The sequence below is a fragment of the Saccopteryx bilineata genome, chromosome 2 (assembly GCF_036850765.1).
Source record: "Saccopteryx bilineata isolate mSacBil1 chromosome 2, mSacBil1_pri_phased_curated, whole genome shotgun sequence".
Taxonomy (NCBI): domain Eukaryota; kingdom Metazoa; phylum Chordata; class Mammalia; order Chiroptera; family Emballonuridae; genus Saccopteryx; species Saccopteryx bilineata.
This window is the reverse complement of record NC_089491.1, coordinates 303,045,633-303,067,145: the sequence shown is the minus strand read 5'-3', so window position 1 is coordinate 303,067,145 and position 21,513 is coordinate 303,045,633. Positions and strand designations below refer to the sequence as shown.

The window sequence follows — 21,513 nt, the reverse complement described above, 5'->3', positions numbered from 1 at the left end:
TCCAAGGTTTCCAATATATTAAATTTTTTCTCCATAGATTTTTCCTCATCTAGCTGTGTTACCTCTCTTTCTTTTGTATCCATGGTATTCGATTTTCTCTTCCTTAATGGCATCTGAGGGTGGTTTTGTTGATAGTATTAATGAGATTTAATAAAGAATAAAAAGTTAAAAAAATAAAAAATAATAATAAAAAAATAAAAAATTGATGAGTTTTTTTTTAAAAAAAATTAAAAATGAAGTAAAGAAAAATAAAATAAAATAAAAATTTTAAAAAAAGGAAATTATTCCCCCCTCCTTTTTTCCTCTCCTCTCCTCTCCCCTCTTTCTTGAGAAAATCTTGTGGTGAACTGTGAATTATAACAAACAATGCCTGTGATGGAGGGCCTGAATTGGGGAAAAGTAATAAAGGGGCAAAAAAAAAAAAAAAGAAAAAAGAAAAAAAAAGAAAAAAGAAAAAAAAAAGAGCGTATGGACCCACAAAAAGCCAATAAGGAAAAAATTTGGGTCAAGAATAAAATGATTTGCTTTTAGGTGTTGGTTGTCTAAGAGTTATGATGAGAGGAATAAGAGGAAAACGGAAAAATGGGGGGACAAATTAAAAAATTACTATTGTATTTAGTGGAACAAGAACTAGATAATATGGAGAGCCAGGGATGGGAGCACTGCTAGTGAGTTAAAAAGGTGAAGTAAAAACCCCCCAAAATGCCACAAACATAAGTTTGAGTCCCAGATAAGATAATTTGTTTGTTATTGAGGTTTGAATGAAAGGAGATGTAAAGGAAAAAGGAAGAAACTAATATAGAGGGAGAAAAGAAAGAGAGAGAGAGAAAAAAAGAGGGAACCACTAAAAAAAGAAAAAAGAAAGGAGAGAGAGAGAGAGAGAGAGAGAGTTAAGAGTTTTGGAGTGCAACCCTCATAGAGAGAAAGGAAGAGAAGAGAAAAGATAATGGGAGATGTAACACTTATGGGTAGTGTAGTTCAAGGAGAGGAGAGAGTAAGACCGGCAGAGAGTTAATCGGCCAAATTGGAGGAGGAAAAAAAAGTCTCAAGAATGAAGATAAGAGAAACAAACGAACAAATATAATAAAATGGGATAGGTTATAAAGTCTGCAGATTATTCTTGATTTTGAGAGGTTATCTTCTTGCTTTTTCTTTTCTCTCCCTCTTCCTGGTCGGTGACTCTGTACCCCGGGTTCTGCCCCTTTGGCACGCTCAGGTAGAGGTTTGCAGTTGATAAATCTCTATGGCGATGTCATGTATTGTGCTTTAGTCTCGTTGGCAGTCGAGCTTCATTAGCATTTATAGGCTCCGACAGTGAGAGAGTCCGTGTTCCTGGAGCCTTTCTCCTAGTCTTTCCTTCCTCAATTAGTAGCCTGATAATCCAGCTATGGGGTTGCTGCTGCCTCTGTCTGGATAGTAAGAGGCTCAAAGAGCTGGCAACTCCCCACTCTATTTCCACTCAGCACAGGGCTCTGGGTAAGGCTCAGTCATTCAGAGCTGCAAGCATAATCAGGCGGGCTTTCTACCCACTCAAAGACCTCTGGCTCTGCCACTCTGTCCGGTAACACAGGCGGGCGCCCACTTCCGGGGCGCTTGGAGGAAACTCTCACTCACTGTCTGTGACCAGGCTATCCGGCCAGCAGTCTCACGCTCTGAGTGAAACCCCCAACCGCAGGGAAAAGTTGCAGCGTTGGAATTGAGTCTCGCTCCGTCCCTGTGCGCAGCTTTTGCAAGGCGCTGGGGCGGCCCGAGATTCCGCTTTGGCCCACACAAAGGCCCCTGACTCTGCCCCTCTGTGCGATAACACGGGCGCGCACTGCCGAGGCACACGGAGGAATCTCTCATTCACTATCTGCGCGCGCAAACCAGGATATGAGGCCGGCTGCGTTTCCCTCTGAGTGAAACCTCCGCCCGCACGGAAAATCTCCACCGTTGGAATTAGTTCTCACTCCCTCCCGTGCGTGGCTTTCCCAGGGCGCTGGGGCTGCCCAGAGACTCTGCCCTCGGCCCACAGAAAGGCCTCTGACCCTGCCTCTCCGTGGGGCAACACGGGCACCCACTCTCGGGGCCTAGGAAGAAATTCTCGCCCACTAACTGCGCACCGACCAGGAGACCGGGTAAAATGGCCGCTCCGCTTGTCTTTCTTTGTTTGGGTTTGGCGCGAGTGTTAGCTTGTATTGCCCGGGTTGCCACAGGATCAGATTTTCCTCGGCTTGGATCTCCGTGCCACAGCCTGGTTCGGCCGTTTGTGCCGCGGTGGCCTGGATCTATTCACTCCCTTTGCCCGCCTCAGTTTCTATATTCACAGTTACCAGAGAAAGCCGCCCTGTTTAGGTTAGTGAGGAAGGCGGAGCATTTCTTACTCCCTATTTCCTTCGGGGTTTGGTTATATATTTAGCCAATTTTTCACTCGACCATACCTTTGGGTGTATTGCGAAGCATCTGGAGGCTCCAAGTATAGGTTTTTCTGTTTCTGGTTGAAGATCTTGTTGAGTTTTGGGGGAGATTTATTGGTATCGCTTCCTACCCCGCCATTACTCTGACGTCATCTCCCCAGAGATTCTTAAATGCAAGTATTTGCCCTTTTTTAATGTGCTTCTGAGTACTAGATGATCCCTAGTTTATTAAAAGCCTTTGATGTTGTCATTGTATGGTTCCTAATTTCTGCCAAAATCATTGACCTATTTTCTATTACTTTATATATATATAATATATAAAGTTGTGGCATTCTCATAGCACTTATCACATTTATATATATATTTCTTTATATATATCATATATATATATAAAGTGTGACATTCTCATAGCACTTATATTTATACATATACTTTATATATATTCTACATCTATATCACCTATATCTACATCTACATCTATATCTATCTATATCTACATCTGTTTATATCTATATTTATATCTACTTAATTTATCTATCATCTGTGTATCTATCTATCTATGTATCTATCTATGTATCTATCTATCTATCATCTATCTATATTATTTTCCCCTAAACTTATAATTTTGGAATTGAAAAGCTTTATAGAAAAGATTTTAGTCCTAAACTCTTAACTAATGAGAAAATGAGGCCCTGAGGGTTAGAGTGACTGGGGTGAGAACATGAAGCTGGTTTTTGGTAGATCAAGAATGAAAACTCAAGTTTACTGTTGACACCAGAAGGAACTTGGTTCCCAAATCAACTTTGCCAAATACCTAATTAGGTGTTCTGTAGATAGAAAATATCTTTGATGACTGACTGCCTTGTGGATGGCATCAGAAGTGTGTGTGTTTGGTTAATTACTTAACTTCTCAGTTTGTTTCCTCATCTATAAAATGTGGACAATTATCTGCACTTCATGAAGTTGTATTGGTGAAATGGTATAATACATATGAAGTGATTGAAATATAATTTGAGGTTCATTATTTAAAATAATCTTTTATGTTATAAATTTACATATTTAATATTTCTTAAAATAATGCACACATTGTTTTAATTATAGAAGCTTTAACTAAATTGTGTAAATGAATAGTGTTCTTTTTCCCTTTGCCTCAGAATGTTGAAATTTTGGGGGTGGCCACAAATGTTACTAAAGAGTTCACCCAGTTATTTCTTGTAAAAGCTCCGTTTTTTAAAAAAATGTATTATCAAGAACTATGTAGTTTGGAAGGTGAATGCTTAGAGCATTCAGTGTAGCTAAGCTGGGTGACAGAGATAATTTTTTTGACACTTTGCAGAGCTCATTGTTTTTCTGGATAAAAGAAGTTATTACATTCACTTAATAAACAGTTACCTCTAATAGGCATCAAAGTTGTCATCTGATAGCTCCATAATTGATCTTGATCTCCAGCTCTTTTTCATGATACTACCTTGCCTTTCATATCAATTCTATGAGCTCAAGCAGAAATATAAACTACCATCTCATAATGGCGTGGCAGAAACTGTGGTGGGGAGGCTCTTACAGAGAATAAATGAAGAGCTGGCATCATTTCTAAGATACTGCTAGGTTCTGATAAACTTTGTATTTTTATATCAAATATGAGAGCAAAAGTAACATGGTTTAATAGAAAATATGAGATGAAACACTAGATGATTTAAAAAGCCAAACTTCTATACTTAAAAATGTTTTAATACTGATAGGTTTTTAGGAAAGATTATAGGAATTCCTTTCCTGGAATCCTTATAGAATTAGTTTCAGTATTGAGTGACATATGGTTGTGTTCAGCATAGTAAGCATGAGCTAGAGAAAAAGTTATTGTTGGAAACTGTTGTTTTCCTCTTTATAAGGCTCATACGAACCCATAAAGAAGATCAAAAAGCATTTTGATGCAACAGTTAGCCCCACGGCTGGTCCATGGACTAAGGCATAGTTCCAAGTCAGGGATTTCACTTTACCACGTAAGGTGGTTGAGGGATAGATGCAAACAAGCAAGGCTAGGACTCTAACCCGACTCAGGTAAATTACTAAAGGAAAACAATTTCTTGGGGTTACTCTCCATAAATGTGAGTATCTGGCTTTTCCATTTATGTCCTTTAGTGTTTTGGGCAGGCACAGTGCTGGATGGAGGGGATCTTGACTCTGACCAACACCATAAAAATCTGTGGCTGTCCACCTGGCTGCACAGTGCAATTACTTCCCTGAAGCACTTTAAATAATCCTGATGCCCTTGTTCCATCCCCAGAAATTCGAATTTAACTTGTCTGAGGGTTAGCTGGAGCATTTGGATTTTTTAAAAGCTTCTCATGTGATTCTAATGTGTGGGCAGCCATGCAAGCCCCTGGAAAAACCTTCCAGCTCACCTTCCTCTTAAAATCTACCACCCTCTCATTTAGCTTTCTGGCACTTGGTTTTTGTTTTGTCATCTTTCTCCCCTCCCCTCTCCTCCCCCCAACATATGGTGACTGTCTCTTTGCAGTCAGACTAGAATTGTCCCAAAGTGGGATTTATGAGGTCCCCTTGAAATGAGAAGAACCCTGGCAAGAAAGTGATTCCCGCCCAATGCTGTATGAACAACAATCACTCCCTGCTGTGTTGCTCCACCTGCTTCTTGGGTCTTTCTGCATTTGGCTGTTTTCTAATTGCTGAACATTTTAGGAGACCACACACTACGCAGTTGCTTCCCCGTTCTCTTGCCGGCTTTTGGCAGGCCTTCCAGTTGAAGACATAACAGTCCAGGAATCCACCGAACCTGCCGCTCAGCTTTGCACCAAGGGCGCTTAAGTTTGTCTTAAACTAATTCAGATTCTGGGGAGCCAAGCCGGGCCACGTGGAACACTCCCCTCTCCTCTGCCTCCCCACCCCAATTTTTTTGTTTACGTAGAAAGCAGAAATCATTTCCCGGTGGCTTCATTGCAGACACTACCCAACAAGAGAAAGACAAGGTCTTAGCGTTCGGCGCCAGAGAGCTCCTCCTCTCCATGCCCAGGACTCCCAGCTCCCCGTCAAAGGTCCCTAGGTGCCAGTGACGCTAGCCAGAACCCCCGCCCTTGCCCCGCCCAGCACCTGGTGCGAGCAAATCCCCTTCTCCAAGCGTCCCTTCACCCCACCCTTTGGTGATTCAGAGTCCTGGAACCAGTCAAAGCGCTAATTTAACTTGATTTACAGAACAAGTACGCTGTGCTGCTACACAGCTCTCTGTTAAATCTCACTTGATTTTGCGCTGCTGGGGACGCGGAGTGCCTGCACCGGGTCGCTGTCGCCGCGCCATGAGTTCTGCCTGGCCCTGCGCCCCCGCAGTGGTGCGACGCCTCGGGGGGCTGACCCTGTTCCTGCTGTTGCTGCTGCTGTGTCCACTCGCTGCGCGGGGTGAGTGGGGTCCGGGGACCCAGCCCCACTGGTGAACCCCTAGGCTGTGTGGGAGGGGCTGGGTCCGTCTCCGTAAAAGCCGAGAAGTCTGGGGACTAGCGGAGGTGAGCGATTTAGGCGTCGGAATTGATCCCTTAAGCTTCTGCCTTTAAGGATCAGCGCTCCTACTGTCCCTATCCCTAGGGGACAGGGAGGATTCCGCTGCTAACCCGCAATTAGGGGTCTTGCTGTGCCGGACCCCAGCTGGCATGGCTTTAGGAGTGAGGTGGGGAGCGCGGAGAAAGCGCTGGCTGTTTGCTGAGCGGCCAAACACCGGGAAGCCACGGGCGGGGCCCCAGTAGAGTGACTGGTCAAACCCCCTGCCTCTCTTTCAGGGAAGGAAGCCGAGTAAGCTGACCGCTATCGCTCCTAAACAGAGTCCAGTCGGGTGCAGCACGTGAAACTACAAATGTGCACATCTCCAAGTTAACGTTTCAAGGGGGAGTCTGTCTTACTGTGTGCCTAGCAACAGTATCTAAGTGGACATAAATACTCAATCCCTTTTTAAAAAATGAAAATAATGAAGGGGAGGGATTTATTTTCGACTTCTTTTAGCCTTGAATTAAATGACAAGACAGGAAGACTGGCAAATTCTTGGTGTGTCAGTCAGTTCGGCACTGGATGGCAATGTTACATGTGCATCAACAGCCACTGCTGCTTCCCTTATTGCCTTGGGAAAGGAATGTTGCTACAAATTGAAAAGTGGTATTGCCTTCAGTCCTATTTTTTCCTCCCTAGGTGACTGCAAGCCTCCTCCGGATATACCTAATGCTAAACCAGGTTTGGAAGGTCAGACAAGTTTTTCTGACCAAAGCATAGTAACATACAAATGCGAAAAAGGCTTTGTAAAAGTTCCTGGCATGCCAGACTCAGTGATTTGTCTTGTGGACAAATGGTCAACGATAGAAGAATTTTGTAATCGTAAGTTCATTTCTTTTTTAGGAAAGTTATGGAAATGGAATGTATCTTGTTAAGTTTACATTTATCCATCTTTAGAATGACTGGTAATTGATAGTTTTCTAACATTATTAAACCCCAGAGTACGCCTGTTGGCACTTCACACTCCAGCTAATTGATGGCATTCGGAAACAGGTCCTGCTTCTCCATTAAGATCCCCCTCCACCCCCACACACTGTACCTCCTGATACAACTAACAGAGAAAATAACCAAAAGGTTCTGCTCTTGTTTAGGGAATAATACATTTAGGATAAAATGAACATGTTTGGCAAATTACATTGAGGCACATAACATAGGTTCTCTGTTTTCTTAAATTTGATTTTTCTAAGGTAGGACTTGCCAAATACAACTCTGTGATGGCAGTTGAAAATGTCTCTATCTATATTTATGTCAAAATCTGTGCTTGGCTTTATATTAGCTTTGCCATATACAAGTAGGTATAAAGATAAGACTACATTCTTGCCTTTAAACAAGTTGGAGTAATGGAACTTCCATAAACATAGAAACTGCTACCTCAGTAATTTTTGAAACCATCTGTGAAATGGGCTTTAAGATTTTTTTTAACCTATCTGTGATAGAAGGCAGTAGGTTGAAGTGCATAACCTTTGCATATGTGTCATGTGACAGTTTATAACTCCACTACCTATATTGCTTCACCTAATTCTCCAGACAGCTCCAGGAGGTCAGTAGGAACTCACCCTCATTTCACAGTTGAGGATACAATCCTCCAGAAGTTTCCTATCTCCCTTGAGATCAGCAGCTCTTCTGCAGAAGAGCCAGGGTTCAAACTTGAGTCTCAGTACCCCATCCACTATTCCATGCCTCTATAAATTCATATTTTCCCAGTTGTTTAAAGTTTGTTGATAGTTTTATGTACATATTGGCTCATCTGATCCTTGTCCCAATAGGTTGTTGTGGGATTAGGTGAATTTAGATGTGTAAAATATTTAGAAGTATATCATAAATATTATTGTTACTATTGTTGTTGTCCCGGACATTCACCCAGGGGTCTGGGAGTAACAGTTCTCATCTTCCCCCATGCTACATGAGGCAGGGTAAGAGAATTGGCATTTACTGAATCAGTGCCAGACTTGTGGTAGCAACATAAATGGGTTATCTTTTTTGAATTGTGGGCATAGTAACATTTATGTACCAAATCTACTTTACAGGCCTCTAGTAATTAGGAAATACAAGCATATATTTGAATATGCTTTATGCATTATAAATGCCATATTGATATTAATATAGTTAAATACCAAATATGCACAAATAAGTATAGAAAAGGGGTGATATAAGAACCAAATTATTCCAAATAATGAAATATAGAATATAAAATAAAGTGATATTACTCTTTGTTGCTTTTGTTAATACTTTTAGGTAGCTGTGATGTTCCAACCAGGCTAAGTTTTGCATCTCTCAAAAGTGCTTATAAGAAACAGAATTATTTCCCACTTGGTTCCGTTGTGGAATATGAGTGTCGTAGAGGCTTCAATAGGGAACATTCCCTATCAGAAAATATAACTTGCCTTCAGAATTTTACATGGTCCAAAGCAGATGAATTTTGTAAAAGTGAGTATAATTTTAAAGAGTATTTTTAATTCTATGATATTTGGTGAAGTAGTATTTCATCTTTTATTCATGCTGAAAGTCTATGTATACATATTATTATTTAGACATATTCTTAAAGGAAACATTACAGTCATTTTATTTTAAATTAGGGAAACTAAATACTTGTGAAATAGAAATATTAATTTATTCCCAGATTTCACATTTAATTTGTTTAAGGTTAACTTAAATATGTATTCTAAATATGTTGCTTATTTGAAACTTATAAAATGACTAGGGTTTGAATAGGTTAAGGAAATGAGATTACCAATGGTTCATATGATGAATTTGTATAGATGCGCCTGATAATTTAATAAAAGTAACCATCTGTATTGTCTTCTAGAAAAATCATGTCCCCAACCTGGAGGAATAATAAATGGTCATGTCAATATAACAACTGACATATTATTTGGTGCATTAATTACCTTCAAATGTGATGCAGGGTAAGTTTTCACATACTAAACTCTCTATATTTAACAAATGAAAAAAAAATGGGATGGAAGATGGATTTGTGGCCAGTGTTTACAAGTTAACAGCAATAAAACCACCCCTCTCTTCAAAGATTCTTCTCATGAGCTTAAATTTAGTAAAATAAGCTTAAAAAGGAAGATTTCTAATACCTCTAAATTCTCTAAATTCTTAGATTTCAGTACATATGTGAATAATTATAAAATTTTAAATGTGATTAGTAAAAACACCCCTATATTGATAATACTTGCAGAAATTAAAGCAAATGTTAAATAAAACCAATCTTTAATTTACCTAATCAATTTGCATGCTTCTTATATATGCAAAATATCATAGGTTAAAAATATTTATTCCTCTTGTGAAAATATCATCTAACATAAAGTCTTTTATATGTTCTTTATGTAGAAAATAAGCAATCACTCACTGAGTATTATCAGTGTCTCAGACATTGCTGAGAACTTTATATTAATTTTCTCATTTAATATCTACAAATTGATTATCACATTTTACTCTCTGTATGTGTGGCCATTTTTTATAAAATAAAACTATCGGCATCTCTTATCTCCTGTACTAGACACATGTTTAGATCATTAATATCAAATCTGGGAGTGCTTTGAGCCCTTTAAATATAGGTACATTCTATTACTGTATGAAGCCTATATCGATCTTTTACAGTTCAGAAATATAAAATATTTAAGCATCTATCTCATTTTAAAATGTTTTCAAACACTTTAATATTTCTAATATGTGCCCCATCCAAATAAGACATATTTTTCATGTTTTATACTTTATCTTTTAGATGTCTCCTTTTTAAATTTGTTTCTTTTTCTTTAAGCCATGAGAACTTTTATCAAGTATTATTTTGTCTCCATCTATTGATATAGAAAATATTTTGGAGAATTTAAGAGAACCCAATTTCTTTTTTCTTCCCTCATTGTTTAGGTACGAATTAGTTGGTGCACCTTTTAGTTACTGTGTTCTTGTAGGAGAGAATGTTGATTGGAGCGATCCCTTGCCACAGTGCAAAGGTAAGACTGAAAGAGTCTAAGTACTCATGATGTGGGGCTCAATAATTAATGACACATTACTTTCTGTGCATTAAGAATTACTCACCATATATATTTGTAGTACCCTTTCCTTCTAACGTGTGTTTTAGTTTAATGACTTTTATTCATAATGCTCCTTAATTTATTAGCTTCGGAGATAATGGATTAAAAACAAACTAAAGTTGGTATTGTGTTTGTTCATTTATTATTTTGTCTTTTCTTCTAACAGTCAGGTAAAGTAGATAAGATATGGAAGTCTCCGTCATAAAACCCAGCCTTTCTCAAATAGGTGTCTCCTTCTTGCACTGTAAGGGGCCTCTGATGCATGTAAATGGACAACTAGGTCCATACACCCAAGTTTCCTGTGACTCTTATCCTAACTCCACTGAACTTTGGGTGAGAGGTATGCCCAATCAGCAGTATAAACCAGTGGTCCCCAACCTTTTTTGGGCCATGGACCGATTTAATGTCAGAAAATAATATCCAGCCTTTAGGGTGGGATGGATAAATGCACAAAATAAAATTATGCAACCAGCGTAAAAACTGTGGTATTTTTAAATATAATTGTCGAACTTACAAGACAAACATCAAGAGTGAGTCTTAGACAGATGTAATAGAGGGAATCTGGTCATTTTTAAAAAATAAAACATCGTTCAGACTTAAATATAAATAAAATGAAAATAATGTAAGTTATTTATTCTTTCTCTGAGGACCGGTACCAAATGGCCTACGGACCAGTACCGGTCTGCGGCCCCGGGGTTGGGGACCACTGGTATAGACCATCCTCAAGAATATGGATCATGTGTCTTGAACAGCACATATACTAAAATTGGAGTGATTTAGAGAAGATAAGTATGGCCCCTGAATAAAGATGACACACAAACTTGTGAAGCATGCCATAAAAAAAAATAAAAAAAAAGAAAGAAAGAAAAAAAAAAGAAAGAAAGAAAAAAAGAAAGAATATGAATGAGGAGAAAGGACCCTCTCAGGACCTGAAAAGGATGTTGGCACAGGAAAGTGTGAGTGCCAGTGTCTGAAGCATAATTTAGAATGGGATGGGGAAGGAGATCTCAATGAGCAGAGCTCTTCACCCTGGCAAATACCCAATCTAGTATAGAGAGGCACAGCTAGAGGAGGGCCAGAGCACTGCCTTTTAGAATGTGGCTTTTTAGGGCAGGAGTCCTACTTGCTGAGTTCAAAGATGATACTGATTGCAATGGCCTCCAACCTTCATTATTGTATTCCATTAATGTTTCATTGATACTCTACCCAGAGTGATCCATCTGAAACACAGACATGACATGTCTTTCTTTCTTAAAGCTTATTAGTATCTCCTCATCACTTACAAAGCCCAAACTCCTTGGTATAATATACAGGGCTAGTCATGGTCCAACTACTTTTCCACACACATGTCTGGCCTTCATACTTTATGCTCTACCCATGCAAAGTACTGTAGTTTTCCATCTACCCATATCATGCCTTATACTGCTGACTCTGCCTAAAATGTTTTCCAGTCCCTTTTTGCTTTACTAGTGGGTGTTTTTCTTTCTTAGTTAAGGATCTGCTCTGGTAGTCCTTCTAAAAACTTTCTCTCACCTCCTAGGCCAGTTTACTGTCCTTTCTACACCACTGTGCATGCTTCTGTGATAATGCTCACTATTTTGTATTGAAATTATCTCTTTACATCTCTTTTCCCACTATATTTGAAGACATAGAAGCAATACTTTACTCCATTTTGCATTTCCATGTATAGCACCATGTCTGCTGTATTAGGTGCTCAGAAAACGTAAACTGAACTGAGGGTAATGCGTTTAGTCATCACACACCCTAGTCTGGTGTGCATCAGATTGCTTTTGATTTGCTGCTTGCTTTGATTAATAGCCTAAAAGTAATTGTTAAATTTGCTAGTTTTCTCTGAATACTTAAGTTCATTGATGTGCATATGTGATCACATTACTTTTTTGTTTAAAAACAAAGAAGAGAAGAACAACTTCATGGCTCTACAGAATGTGGAATAACTGAAATATTTATCAGGGTACTGGCAAGGGGAGGCCTCTTTTTATACTGTAACTAGAGTAACTCTGCTTACATATTTTACAAATTCAACTGCCTAATAAGATTTGCTTTAAATAAGAGGCTATGAGTCAATACATGCCTAAAAATTTTTATCCTAAAACTCAAAATCTAATTCTGACATTTAAGACCATTTGCTCTATATCCAGATGATCCATTCTTATTTCCCAAGTATGCCATTTGAATTTCCACTGTCTTTCATTTGGCATTATTTCCCTAGGGCAGTGATTTTTAACCTTTTTTGAGCCACGGCACATTTTTTACATTTACAAAATCCTGGGGCACACCACCTACAAAAATGCACAAAATGACACTCTAACACAGTGCATATTATACATATAGTTAATAATATAGTTTCTAAATGTATTTATACTCACACCTGACCATGTCTCACGGCACACTAGTGTGCCACGGCACACTGGTTGAAAAACACTGCCCTAGGGAATGAACAGTAATGCCCTTTTCTCTGCTCTGTCTTAGAAGAAGTGTATATCTTAGGTTTAAACTCAAGTTTATTTAGTCCCTAAAGTCTCAGCCCTATTTTTACCCCTGAACTCCTTTATTTTTCTAACACCAGTTTGATATTTGTACAACATGTGCAAACTTAAATGTAATTTTTATTTAACACGTATATTGTAAGTCTTATTGCAGTCATGTGCTACATAATGACATTTTGACTGCATATATGACAGTGGTTCAGAGTATAACAGAGACTAGGTATGGAATAGGCTAAACCATCTAGGTTTGTGTAAGTACGCTCTATGATCTTTGATCAATGACGAAATTGCTTAATGCATTCCTCAGATCATACCCCTTTGTTAAGCTATATACGACTGTATTTCTATAAATTGTGCTTAAAGTTAACGTTCATATTTTGCATTTGTATCCAAACCTCCAAATATATTATCCATGACTTTATAGGTACTTATAAGCACCCATTGATAATGCTGAACTTATAAAAAAATGGTAATTTTGTTTTTTTAAAGTAAAATAACAAATTTTAGTCTTATTTACCTGTTAAAATACCTTGACATTCATTGAAATTAGTTTCATTAATTTAAAATATGTTGAAGTTATTTTAAAGAAATTTTTTGTCCAGAGTCACCAGAAGTTAACAATGGAATAATTCAAGGGCAAAAGAACTCTTATGTATATAGACAGGCTATAATACAAAATGTATTAAGGGCTTTACCCTAATTGGAGAGAATTTATTGTACTGTAAAGTAAAATATGACCAAGGGGAATGGAGTGGCCTGAATGCAAAGCTGAGCTGTTTACATACTTATTATATGTTTACCCTTGGAGATATATATATATATATATACACACACACACTTCAGAGAGCCTATGAACTCCCTGAGAAATGAATGTAAAATGTTGTGCATAGTGTATTTACATTTTTTTGGGGGGTGTCAATTTTTCATCAGATTTTCAAAGGGATCTATGACTTCCTAAAAAGAAAGAACCACAGATGTGGAGAACATGTGGCTACATACAAATAAAAAATAAACACATGCATGACATATATGAAAGTATATACACACATAGAGGCACACGCATACATACATCTGCCTCATGTTTTTTAGTGAATTAGCTTAAATTTGCTGTTTCTATTTTTATTTCTCTCTTATTTTAAAATATTTAAAAATTATTCCCCTCTCTACCCTCTTTCCTTTTGGCAACCAACATTTTTTTCTCCACATCTATTAGTCTATTTCTGTTTTGTTTTGTTTATTCATTTATTTTGTTTTTCAGATTGTACATATAAATAAAATCATATGACATTTATCTTTCTCTCTTATTTTATTTAGCACAATACCTTCTAAATTTATCCATGCTGTTACAAGTGGCTAGATTTTATTCTTTTTATGGCTGAAGAATATTCCATTGTATACACACACAGTTTTCTATCCATTTATCTATCAATGGACACCTAGGTTGCTTCCACATTTCCATATCTAGGCTATTACTATTAATGCTGCAGTGAACACAGAGGTGCATGTATCTTTTCGCATAATATTTTATTTTCTTCAAATAAATTCCCAGAAGTGGAATTGCTGAATCATATGACAGATCTATTTTAATTTTTTGAAGAATCTCCATATTGTTTACCACAGCGTCTGCACTAATTTACAAACCCACCAACAGTGTACAAGGGTTGGTTCCCTTTTCTCCACTTCCTCACCAGGACTTGTTCTTTGTTGCTTCATTAGTTATAGTCATTCTTACAGATGTGAGGAGATATCTCATTGTGGTTTTAATTTACATTTCCCTGGTGATTAGTGACATTGAACATCATTTCTCATATCTGTTGTCCATCTGTATGTCCTCTTTGGAATAGTTTTTATTGAGGTTCTTTGCCCACTTTTTAAATTGGATTATTTTGGGGGGTTGTTAGTTGTATGAGTTCCTTGTATATGATATTTTGAATATTAACCCCTTATCGGATCTATCAATTGCTGGTATTCTCCCATTCAGTCGTTTTTCTTTCATTTTGTTGATGGTTTCCTTTGCTGTGCAAAAACTTTTTAGTTTGATATTGTCATATTTGCTTATTTTTTCTTTTGTTTTCCTTGTCTGAGGACATATATCCAAAAATATATTGTTAAGAATAATTTCAAGGAGTTAACTGCTTATGTTTCCTTTTAAGAGTTTTATGGTGTCAGGTCTTACATTTAAGTCTATAATACATTTTTAGTTTATTTTTGAATATGATGTAAGAAAATGGTACAATTTTACTTTTTTTTGCAAGTATCTGTTCAGGTTTCCCAAAACACCACTATTGAACATACGATTTGTACTGTATTGTATATCCTTGCATTCTTTTCATAAGTTAGTTGACTATATAAGCAAGGATTTACTTTTGGGCTCTCTATTTTATTTCCTTGATCTGTATATCAGTGTTTAGTCCAGTAACATACTGTCTGATTACTGTAGATTTTTAGTACAGTTTGATATCAGGGAGTATGACACCTCCCAATTTGTTACTTCTCAAAATTTCTTTGGTTTTGAGGGGTCTTTTGTGGTTCCATATAAATTTTAAGCCTAGTTGTTTTAATTGTGAAAAAGATGTCATCGGTATTGTAAGAGAGATCACCTTTATATTGCTTTAGGTAATAAGGACATTTTAACATTATCAATCCTTCCAATCTTTGAGCAAGGTATATTCTTCTATTTATTTTGTATCTTCTTCAGTTTCTTTCTTCTGTGTCTTACAGTTTTTAGAGTACAAGTCTTTCACCTTTTGATTAAATTTATTCCTAACTACAGGTATTTTACGCTTTGATGCAGTTATAAATGGGATTATTTTCTTTAATTCTCCTTCTGATTGTTTGTTATGTATATAGACAGGCTATAATACAAAATGTATTAAGGGCTTTACCCTAATTGGAGAGAATTTATTGTACTGTAAAGTAAAATATGACCAAGGGGAATGGAGTGGCCTGAATGCAAAGCTAAGCAGTTTACATACTTATTATATGTTTACCCTTGGGGAGATTATATATATATATATATATATATATATATATATATATATACACACACACACACATACATACACTTCAGAGAGTCTATGAACTCCCTATAGAAATACAGCTGATTTCTGTTTATTGATATTGTACCCTGCAGCTTTCCTGAATTTATTTATTTGTTTTAGTAGTTTTTTAGGTGGAGTCTTTTTTGTTTTCTATATACAGTATTGTGTCATCTCCAAATAGTAAGAGTTTTACTTTCCAATTTGGATGCCTTTTATTTTTTTTCTTATCTGAATGCTGTGGCTAGAATTTCCAAAGTTTTGGTGAATAGAAATGGTGATAGTGGACATCCCTGTGTTGTTCCAAAATCTTTCAGCTTTTCACCATTGAATGATATTAGCTGTGCGTTTGTCATATATAAGTTTTATTATGTGGTATGTTCTACCCATACCCACTTTGTTGAAAATGTTTATCATAAAAATAATGATGAATGCCATGGCCTGATAGAGCATCATCCCAAAGTATGAAGGTTTCAGATTTGATCCCTGTCGGGACATATACAGGAACAGATCAATGTTTCTGTCTCTTTCCTTCTCTCTTCCTCTCTCTAAAATCAATAAATAAAATTTAAAAAATAATGATAAATTTTGTCAAATGTGTTTTCTGAATATATTTATATAATCATGTGGTTTTTAGTCTTTATTTTGTTAATATGATGTATCATATTGATTGAGTCATGGATGTTGGCCATAATTGCATCCAGGGATAGATCCTACTTGATGATGGTGTCTAATTCCTTTAATGTATTGTAGAATTCATATTACTAATATTTTGTTGAAAATTCTTGCATTTATGTTCATCAAGGATATTGGCATGGCCTGACCAGGAGTTGGCACAGTGAATAGATAGAACATCAGCCTGGGATGCTGAGGCCCCAGGTTTGAAACCCTGAGGTTGCCGGCTTGAGCATGGGCTCATCTGGCTTAAGTTTGGGCTCACTAGCCTGAGTGCAGGATTGCTAGCTTGAGCATGGAATCACAGACATGACCCCCAAGGTCTCTGGCTTGAGCAAGGGATCACTTGCTCTGCCGAAGCCCCTCGGTCAAGACACATATGAGAAAGCAATCAATGAACAACTAAGATGCTACAATGAAGAACTGATGCTTCTCATCTCTCTCCTTTCTAGCCTATCTGTCTCTGCCCCTCTCTTTCTTTCTTTTTCTCTCTCTCTTGTGTGTGCACTCAAAAAATAGAAGATATTGTCTTGTAATTTTATTTTAAATTTTTTTGTCTGCTTTTAGTATCAGGATAGGACTGGCTTTATAGATTTGCTGTTTCTTATCCTTTTATTTTCATTAAGTTAATACAGATATCTCTTAGTTTACACAAAGTATATAAAAGCAGCTTATTTTATACAATTGAGGGGATTCTTAGATTGAACTAAGAGATCTAGACAGTGATCATACTTTTCTTTGTTTGCTTCATTAAATTACATTTATTCATATTCTGTTTCCAGGATTTGACTATTCTCTTTTCTTCATCCTCTAGACTTTTTTCATTACTGCCTTTTCTTTACTCTCAGAATCTTTAGAAATGCTTTGTTTTATCTTATTTTATTATTGATTGATTTTAGAAACACAGAAAGAGGAAGGAAGAGAAAGAGAGTGAGAGCAGCCTTCATTTGCTGTTATACTTAGTTGTGCATTCATTGGTCCTTTCCTGTATGTGTCCTGGCCAGGAATCAAACCCTCAGCCTTGGTGTTTGGGGCTGACGCTCTAACCAAATGAACCCATTGGCCAAGGCCTAGAAATGCTTTTAAAATATATTTTTGAAGAGATACTTAAAATATCAGTGAAGTTGTATTATAAACCTGCACAGTACTAATCAGTAGCATCTGTTTAAATAGTGTCATATTTTATACTTGAAATTCTATCAGCATGAATTTTAAATAGGATTGCTTGTTAAAATAATTGTTATTATAAATAGTATACATAAATATAGTGAAATAATAATAAAACCATGAAAATGAATGTAAAGTGAGAAATAAAACCTATCCTTATCCTTCTATCAGAAGTGACCATTGTTTTCAAATTTTTGTATTTTACCCTAGAAAGTAAATGCACATATACATATTTCTTTTTGAATTGTATTCAGTTAATAAATATATAATTTATTTTACCAGTCTACTTCTGAAGGAAATTTAGCTTTGGGGTTTCGATTTAAAAAAACACACAACTATTATTACAGAAGATCCTGCAACAAATATTATTGTATATCTGTTCATTGCACATGTGTAAGTACATTTTATCAATGAAGTCCTTGTAGTATAATTACTGTAGCAAAAGTATATGCATTTAAACTTTTGATAAATGTTACAAACATTGTTTCCAAAGAAACTACTAATTTCTTCTCTCACCAATATTGCCATCATTGTACTGATTCGCTGCACAGTTAATGATAATAGTCTTTATGATATGGAGATGTGACAATATAAGTGGTGAAAATATTGTTTTAGTTAAATTTATTTAATTATGGGTTTTTTATATGGTTTTTAAAACTTGGTCAACTTTATATTTATTTTCCCTTCTTTTATTAAATCATCAGTTATGTAGAACTTACTACTCTGTACTAGTGGGCAAGTAGATTATGGAAATATTCCCATTACAGTAACTACAAAACTGGAATAGATTAAAATAAATAAATAACTAAATAAATAACTAAATAAATAAAACTTAAAAACCCAAATCCTATTTTTAAAGACATAAGATACAGCCATGGGAAGAACTAGGACTGAGTAAACTAAAATTCCTGGGGGTGGGGAGTAAAGCCATACCATTCTGAGATGCCCTGAGCTAAAGATTCATCTGGATCCAGATAAAAGACCACTGCCAGGGAAGACAGAAACTAGCAAAGCTTTTAATGGTTGTTGAAATTGGGTTCTTCAAATACAGACCCAGTTTTTTTCCAAGGGCCTTTTGCTGATTCTGGGGCTGCACGTGAGACTGGGGAGCTAGACCCAAAGCTTCCAAAGTACAAAATTAAATCTGTCTGAACCTTATGATATTTGGACAACAAATACCCATCAGAGGTACAGGCATATATTAAAGATACAAGCAGTCTCTCCTCATTAAGACATTGTGTCCACTTTGAAGCTATGTGGGGAAGGAGGCCAGACAGCTGAGCTAGGGTATCTGTGAAGGATAGACCTGTATCTTCCACAATGTCCCTGGGTTGAGGAACCAAATATCTATCAAGCTGTTAAAAGAAGCCCAGAAGGGCCACTTTCAAGGAGCAGAGGCAAGAGGGAGTCTCACTCACATTGTAACCCAGCTCCTCTCATGAGCTGAGGATGTGATCACCTCAGATCAATTACAAAAGAGGGCCCTGTTTTTGGAAGGTCTTATCATCTGAATTTTTATATGCAATATATGACACATAGTAACAAATTATTAGACATGAAAAGAAGCAAAAAAATATAACCAAGGAGGAGAAAATAAAACCATATCAAGAAGATCCAGATAATGAGTTAGTAGTGATTAATGTGTGTAAGATATTAAAAGAAAAGATAAACAGAATTTTTATCTATGGAAATGAAGTAAAATAAGAATTCTATAACTGGAAAATATAATATCTGAAATTGAGAATGTAGCAGATAAGTTTAACAGTAATTTGAACACAGCAGGAGACAGTATGAGGAATTGGAAGAGAGATCAATTAAAAATGCCCAAACTGCTGCACAAAGAGAAAGAAATTGTAAAATATAGATAAGAGTTTGAGATATTTTAAACATGTTAAACTACTCCAAGATGTGTTAGAAACAGAGGAGAGAAAAAGAGAGAAATAAAAGCAAGAGCAAGAGAAATATCTAAAGATACTGTGAATTTTTCAATATTAATTATATATATCAACCAATAAATTCCAAAAACTCTCAGGTCTCTTAAAAGAAAAAATAAAACTATTTCCAAGTACCTCATAGCAAAAGTTTGGAAACACCAAGAAATAATAAAAACACCAAGACACAAAAACACACATTCTCATCTTCAAAGGAGCAACAATAAAACTGGTCACTGACCAGCCCACATGTCCATCAATAGATGAGTAGATAAAAAAGCCATGGTATATTTACACAATGCAATACTATGTGGTCATAAAAATAAAGGAAATCTTACCTTTTGCAACAGCATGGATAGACCTGGAGAGCATTATGCTAAGTGAAATAAGCCAGTCAGAGAAAAACAAGTGCCATATGAGTGGAATCTCATGAACAAAATGAAGTAACAAACAAAATAGAGACTGACTTATACATAGAGAGCAGGCTAACAGTTCTTGGGTGGAGGGGGTTTTGTGTGAAAAAAAAACACCACCACCACCAAAAAACAAAACAACCCTCACAGATATGGACAACAGTGTGGAGACTGCCAGGGTTTTGACTGGGGGAGACACAGGAGGGTATAAGGGGGGATAAATGGCTATGTTACAAAAACTTTACTTGGAAGGGGTGAACACATAATATGGTGTACAAAGATGTGTTGCAGAATTGGGCTTCTGAAACTTGTATAGTAGGTTAACCAGGGTCACCCCAATAAAATTTAATTTATAAAAATAAAGCATGAGAATGAGGGAAATAAAGAACAGCCTCCCCTTTGTCTCAGGTGATGCACACTTTCACTTGTTTACTGGAACTTGTGTCTTGCTAGTAGGCAAACCGTTTACCTAAATACAGTCTCTGTCTTTATTTTGTTGTGGTTGTTCCAAAAAAATAAATAAATAAATAAAAGCATCTTGTCATTGACTCACAACAAAAATTATGGAAGTCAAGACAATAAGAAGAAATGTTTAAAATGCTGTAAGAAAATTACTGCTAACCTAGGATTCTATACCCAGTGTACATGTCCTTTAAAACTAAATGTAAAATAAAGATGTTCTCATATGAAAACCAAAGGAACTTTTCACAAGAGGAGACCTGCACAGAATGAAAAGCTAAAGGAAATCCTATAGGATCAAGTGGAACAAAGATCATCCCAGGTAGAACATGAACACGCGAGAGGAAGTGGAGAGCAGCCGCGGGGGTAAATGGATACCGACTTTGCAAAGGACTGCAACATCTTATTGGAGTTTGAATTCTAGGTAGAATCCAAATGTGCAATAGCATTAAAAAAATCTGCTCTGTGGTATAGGAGAGAAAACTGAAGTTCAGAGGAATTAGAGAACTTGGTCTCTAGGATGTGGTGAAGCAGGCCTAGGCCCTGCTCGGTACTGCTGTGGAAGAGTCTGCATAAGCAGTCCAAAGGCACACAGGCCCGAAGACCTACAATTTTACTGTGTTGTTATGTGTGATTCTCAGAATAAGATCTTAACTGAAGCTGCACTTCAGATACTTACTTGTTAGCTCACCTAAAATCCAGAGAGGAATTGACGTATGTAAAGTTGGTAACCAGCACAAGAGGAGAAAAGAGGAGTTATTTTATTGATTGATTTATTACTTTAAGAAGCAGGTGAAACAAGTGAAGTTTCCAAGGTCACTAACATATACTGAAAGCTGCAGAAAAAGTGACTCTGTGATATCTGTTGTGATGATTACTGTTGGTCCAGTGTTTGCATCCTGCTGTTCTTTGGTCTTAGCATGAGCAAAGGAGGCAATTTATTAGAATTAGATCATTGCTGACTCTTGACATTGGCTTTCTTTCTTCACAAAGAAAACAGTTTAAGTATCTCAATACTACTTTAGTATATTTAGTTGCTTGTAGGTACAATTTATATTAAAACAAAAACAGTTTAGCATTTTAGTTTCTTGGGAAACGCACAAGATTTGGTTTCTTAAATGTCATTTAAGTGTTTATGGAGAAAGAGAAGAGTCATTGAGTAAGCAACTGGTTCCTAAAACTTAACAGCATTATTTAGCTAATTTTTCAAAACATTTCTCTTTCACAGAAAGTCCTCCAATTTCCAAGGTCACACCAACTTCTCAGAGACCCACCACAGTGAATGTTCCAGGTACCAAAGCCCCATCAACTTCTCAGAGACCCACCACAGTGAATGCTCCAGGT

General features: G+C 36.7%; 1 protein-coding gene and 1 non-coding gene across 5 annotated transcripts in view; both read left to right on the top strand.

Annotated features, from left to right (window-relative positions):
- The first annotated feature begins 5,558 nt into the window (after positions 1-5,558).
- CD55 (CD55 molecule (Cromer blood group)) overlaps positions 5,559-21,513 on the top strand; it is a 36,838-nt gene continuing 20,883 nt past the window's right edge. The window contains exons 1-6 of one of the 4 annotated variants that reach the window (XM_066261487.1): positions 5,559-5,801; positions 6,579-6,761; positions 8,175-8,366; positions 8,746-8,845; positions 9,813-9,898; positions 21,398-21,460. In XM_066261487.1, coding sequence (XP_066117584.1) covers positions 5,702-5,801; positions 6,579-6,761; positions 8,175-8,366; positions 8,746-8,845; positions 9,813-9,898; positions 21,398-21,460 — 724 coding nt within the window. In that variant the 5' untranslated portion in view covers positions 5,559-5,701. Of the gene's footprint in view, positions 5,802-6,578; positions 6,762-8,174; positions 8,367-8,745; positions 8,846-9,812; positions 9,899-21,397; positions 21,512-21,513 lie in introns of all 4 variants that reach the window. The other 3 variants (XM_066261488.1, XM_066261486.1, XM_066261490.1) reach the window with 3 other exon arrangements.
- Positions 10,719-10,822, top strand: LOC136327988 (U6 spliceosomal RNA). The gene has a single exon (XR_010730033.1). It is a non-coding gene; the product is annotated as a U6 spliceosomal RNA (small nuclear RNA).